General features: G+C 35.4%; 1 protein-coding gene across 1 annotated transcript; it reads left to right on the top strand.

Annotated features, from left to right (window-relative positions):
- The first annotated feature begins 3,732 nt into the window (after window positions 1-3,732).
- Window positions 3,733-5,164, top strand: LOC126605161 (uncharacterized). Its single transcript, XM_050272524.1, has 2 exons — window positions 3,733-3,888; window positions 4,381-5,164. Exons 1-2 carry the CDS (start codon window positions 3,757-3,759, stop codon window positions 5,101-5,103), a joined length of 855 nt encoding a protein of 284 aa, XP_050128481.1. The 5' UTR covers window positions 3,733-3,756; the 3' UTR covers window positions 5,104-5,164.

Raw genomic sequence — 5,164 nt, forward strand, 5'->3', positions numbered from 1 at the left:
TATACGATTTCGGATTTTAAAACACCAAATCCAGGTCAGGTCAGGTCAGGTCAGGTCAGGTCTCTCTCTCCCTGCCCGAACCAAATACGCCGTATATACGGTCATTATACTTTCAACATATACGGTTTTACGGTTTTCGGGCATCCATTAACTACCTACTAACAAAGTAATAACCACCAACCCTCCCCACCAAGTATTTTACAGTTACTTCTTTCGGTTTTTCTTGCACAATGTGAAAAAGATATCTTTTTTCTAGTTTTATTTGACCGATATGATGGGAGGAGGAGGAATCGAATATAGAATGCACGATATAATAATTTTTTTCCAGGCAAGATGTTTGTTGTTCATTGAAGGATGAATTGTCGTTATCGATAAAGTGTAGATATCGTATGAATTCTATTGATAGTGTTGATTAGGCAAAAGACAATCTATATCCGATACACGATTGACGATCCAATGGCACCACCTCAGCCCTTAATGTCTGACACAAGCGATGTACGGAATGAGATATTGGACGCAAGATCTTTGGTGCAAGAGTAAATGCACTTAATTAATTGGAAATTTCTTTTTAGACAAAATGTTTGTTATTTTTAAAGGACGAATTGTTGGTAATGATAAAGTGTGGATACCGTAAATGTAGACAGCCAAATTTATTTTGTAACCTAGACACGTTTGGCAATCGTAATGGCACCACCTCACTATTAATATATGACAAGAGCGATTTACGAAATGAGGAATCAAACGTGGGATCTGATAACCGATAATAAATGTACTTAACTACTTGAACATTTCTTTCGGAGACAAGATGTTCGTTGTTTTTAAAAGAACGGATTGTCGGTATCGATAAAATGTGGATATCGTAAATGTTATATCGATACCGACACTTTATCCACACTTTAATGATACCGACAGTTACGTCCTTTTTTTGTCATCTAAAAACACTAGTTGATAATCCTAATGATGCCACCTCCACTCCTTGGTATGTTTTGTAACCAAAACACAATTTATGATCCTATTAGAATGTTATATTAGTTTACAGAAGATGAGGGTGTATTCAATTAGGAATTTAAAGGATTTTGAAAGAGTTATAATCTATGGAGTTTAATTTAAAGGAGTTTTATAGACTCCATGTGAATTTTGAGTGAAATAATTTGAAATATTAGGGGAGCGGCCTAATTTCCTAATGCCTAAAAAACACTATAAAATCTCTTGAAGTCTATTAAAATCCTTTGTTTTTAAAATACGTTAAAATTAAATTCTAATGAATACATATGAAATTTTGTGAACTACTTTAAAATACAAAATGAATACACTCAAAGTTCTATGAAGTTTTATAGATTCTTTTACATCTTCATTGGATAGCCATGAATTTATTAAAAAATTTGATTGAATATATATGGATTTATAAAAATAATTTAAACCCTTTAAACTCCTAATAGAATACACACTCTGTAATATCATTAATAATGAAAAAAACGCATACTTAAGGTGATTATAATTTATTTTATTTTTTTAATACGATTCAATTATTTTTTTAAATACAAGTCATGTTTGAATCAAACAATAAATTAAAATTTTGAAAGTAGTAGGCCTGTAACTAACTAGAACTAGTAATGTATAATTTCTACCGCTAGAGAAAATCAAGAAAACAAAACCCTAGCCGCCGAACCCAACACCCAAGGCAGGGGTCGCCAGCATCCTTTTTCTAATCTTTTTTTTTACCTCTTTGCTTTTAATTGTGGTCGTTTGAGAAGAGTCTTTGGTTTATGATTATAGTCGCTCTTTCGCTTTGTCAATAATAGCTTTCTTGATTGTCATCGTATCGTAGTTTGTTCAATATCAACTTTTAGAGCGACAATTGTTGTAGGAAGAGTAATCTGAATTAGTTGTGAGCTACGGGTATTCCGGTTTTTCTTGCCATCCTGAGTGTCACGTGTCGGTGGTTCAAAACATCATAATCCCACAATTACCCTTAATTATGCTTCTGAGAGTGCACTCCGCTTGAAGATGGATAGTTACCAACGGACGATGACTGAATTATTGTAAAATGAACTTGTTTATTCGGAGCTAGCCAAGCCCGGCTAACCCTGCTTGTTTGTTTCTCAAATATCAGATTTTTTAAGTTCTAAACCATATTGTAGATCGTGGTCAAAGTTCCAAATGCATAGTTGAAAAGCTGGATGCAAGGCAGAATGCACCTATGTTGCTTCATCCTAGAAGGATTTAAATGCCTTAGGAGATATCTTGCCAAATTTATCTTACTCAAGTCGTTAAGCCTGTTAGGGTAAATATTTAAAAAAAATTCATCATTTACTCCTTAGCATAGAATGTGGTTTAATCTGACAATCATTTTGGAGTAAACAAACTCGGAGTTAAGTAAGCTTAAGCCCAAGATAGAGTTATAAACCCCTTTGATAACATTGAAGTCAGAAATGTTATCTCTTAAACTCAACATTATAAAGATCTCCACTACGATAATCGAATTACCAGCTTAGTTTGACTCCAAGTTCAAGACCTTTGGAAAATCTTTACCTCAAAACTTGCTTCAATACATTAATCGCATAAGAATTACAAATTGATAAACTGTCTAAAATGACCTCAAGACCTTAATATCAGTCTGACATGTTTGAGTTGTCTTGTTGGCCCCCGCAGTCCAAACCCGAATTCTTCTTAAATTTACCTATATCCGCGGTTGTCTGGAACCCTAATTTTTTCTTGAATTTTCATGGGCGAAGATATAGTAAGAGAGAGATGACGTCGTGACAAACCGACCAATTTCAGCTAAGTTGTCGGGTGTGTAAAGAGCTGCATGCAACCAACACTATTCTTCTCGGGCCACCACTCGATCGTAAGAGCAAGTCCAGCCATTGGAGTTGCACGGGGGACAGGCCCCATGTGGGAGCCCGAGGGCCGGTCAATCCAAGTCCAGCGTTGAAGGGCCCGAGTGAGGGTGGGAGCCCGAGCTCAAGGCCCGTGGAAAATCGACAGGCTTGTGGCCCGAGCCCAGTGACGTCAGCGTGACGCAAGGGCTGGGTCTGGCCCTTTTATTTATTTTTTTTGTGTCAGGCGCGTGCCCCTCACTCGCGAGTGGGGGCGCGTCGCCCGACAGGTTAACAGGCGCAAGTGGTCGGCGTCAGTGACCGTTGGGAAGCCACGTGGCTTCCCACGGTCCGTTCGATCCCAACGGCTATTTCATAAGAGCCGTCCGATTTGCAACGGTAATAAAAAAAAAAGTTGATTTTATATCAATCGTTCGATCTGAGATCAACGGTTGATATTAATATGCTTTATAAAATAAAATAAATAGTTTTAAAATTTAGAAAAGTTACCGTTGTGACATGTGGCACAATCTGGTGTGTTGGAATTCAAATTTTTTTAAATCCAACGGCAGAGATTAATTATTTGAATACAATTTTAAAAAAAATGTAAAAAATCCGAAAAAAATTGTAAAAAATCTGAAAAAAATTTGTAAAAAATTGTTTTCACTTTTCTATAAATACCACTTCTTCTCCATCTACCTTACACCACAATTTCATATTTTCTCAACTACTTTCAATCAAATTCCTATCTTTCTCTCAAAGTTTCAATCCAATTTTTTTCCACAAAATGACTACTGATGCAGGTTCGAATTGGTCGCTTCTTGAAGATGTTGCGTTGTGCACTAGCTGGGTTGAAGTTACTCATAATTCCCTTACGGGTAATGAGATGCAATTGCGAGAAATGTGGAGTTTAATTCATGGTAAATTTCTTGAGCAAATGGGTGGGAAAAGAACCAAAGAATCGATATCTAGTCGTTGGAAAATACTTAGCCATTCCTTTACTACGTGGAGAGATGCCTTGACACAAGCTAGTAATAATGTTCGAAGTGGGGCAAATTATGCGGATGAGGTAAGAATATATTATAATTATTTGTTTGTATTATTATTTTGTTACCTAATTTGATTATAATTATTTTTTTGTTTCATTTATTTGTTACCTAATTTTTTTGTTTCATTTTTATTATTTGTTTGTATTATTTATTTGTGACCTAATAATTTCATTATTATTATTTGTTTGTATTATTTATTTGTAACCTAATAATTTCATTATTATTATTTGTTTGTATTATTTATTTGTTACCTAATAATTTCATTATTATTCATTTGTTTGTATTATTTATTTGTGACCTAATAATTTCATTTTTATTATTTGTTTGTATTATTTATTTGTTACCTAATAATTTCATTATTATTATTTGTTTGTATTATTTATTTGTTACCTAATAATTTCATTATTATTATTTGTTTGTATTATTTATTTGTTACCTAATAATTTCATTATTATTCATTTGTTTGTATTATTTATTTGTTACCTAATAATTTCATTATTATTCATTTGTAGCAACTTCAAGCACAAGCATGGTATGGTACCAAAATCAAATCAAGAAACAAATTATTCACCCGGTGGGAATGTTGGAATATTGTTAAAGATTGTCCTAAATTCAAAGTTGTACATGTTGGTCCAGAAGTATGCATGAACAGCATCCCTGTACACAGCACCTTTGTACACAGCACCCCTCCACACTCTACACCCGATCATGGCTCCCATGTTGATGAAGAAGATGGAGAAGAAGTGCCTGAAACGCCCATTCCTGAACAAGCGTCGGGGTCGACCCGTTATCCAATTAGGCCTCTAGGTAAGAAGGCTTCAAAGAGGAAAGGGAGTGCTTCCAAGAATGATTATGGAAAGTACATGCAAGAACTTGCTCGTCAAGGTGAATTGACGTTGGCGCGGGAATTGGCGAAATATGAGGCTGACAAGGCTAGAGAAGAGGTAAAAGCTGCAGCTATTCAACAAGCATTTGAAGCTGAACAGAGGGAAAGAGAGCTACTTAGGCAAGAAAGGGAGTTGCTTAGAGAAGAAAGAATTGCACAACGAGATCGTGACATTATGAACACGCGTTTAGAAGGGATGTCTCCAAATTCTAAATATTTTTGGCAGTCGGAGAAAGCGGATGTGGTGCAAAGGAGGCGTGCAAGAGAAGCGAGATCAAGACAAGATGGTCCTAGCACAACAAGACAAGATGATCCTAGCACCACAGATTGGTTAAGTGGTGAGGAATAGGGTACTTTTGTAATCAGAGCCCATAGTTTTCCAATCACTTTGGATTGTAATTTATTATTTA

The sequence above is a fragment of the Malus sylvestris genome, chromosome 15 (assembly GCF_916048215.2).
Source record: "Malus sylvestris chromosome 15, drMalSylv7.2, whole genome shotgun sequence".
Classification (NCBI taxonomy): Eukaryota; Viridiplantae; Streptophyta; class Magnoliopsida; order Rosales; family Rosaceae; genus Malus; species Malus sylvestris.

Coding starts and splice junctions, on each gene's coding strand:
- LOC126605161 (XM_050272524.1), top strand. CDS start 3,757: ATGGGTGGGAAAAGAACCAAAGAATCGATATCTAGTCGTTGGAAAATA. Junction 3,889..4,380: donor GGGCAAATTATGCGGATGAG/GTAAGAATATAT, acceptor ATTCATTTGTAG/CAACTTCAAGCACAAGCATG.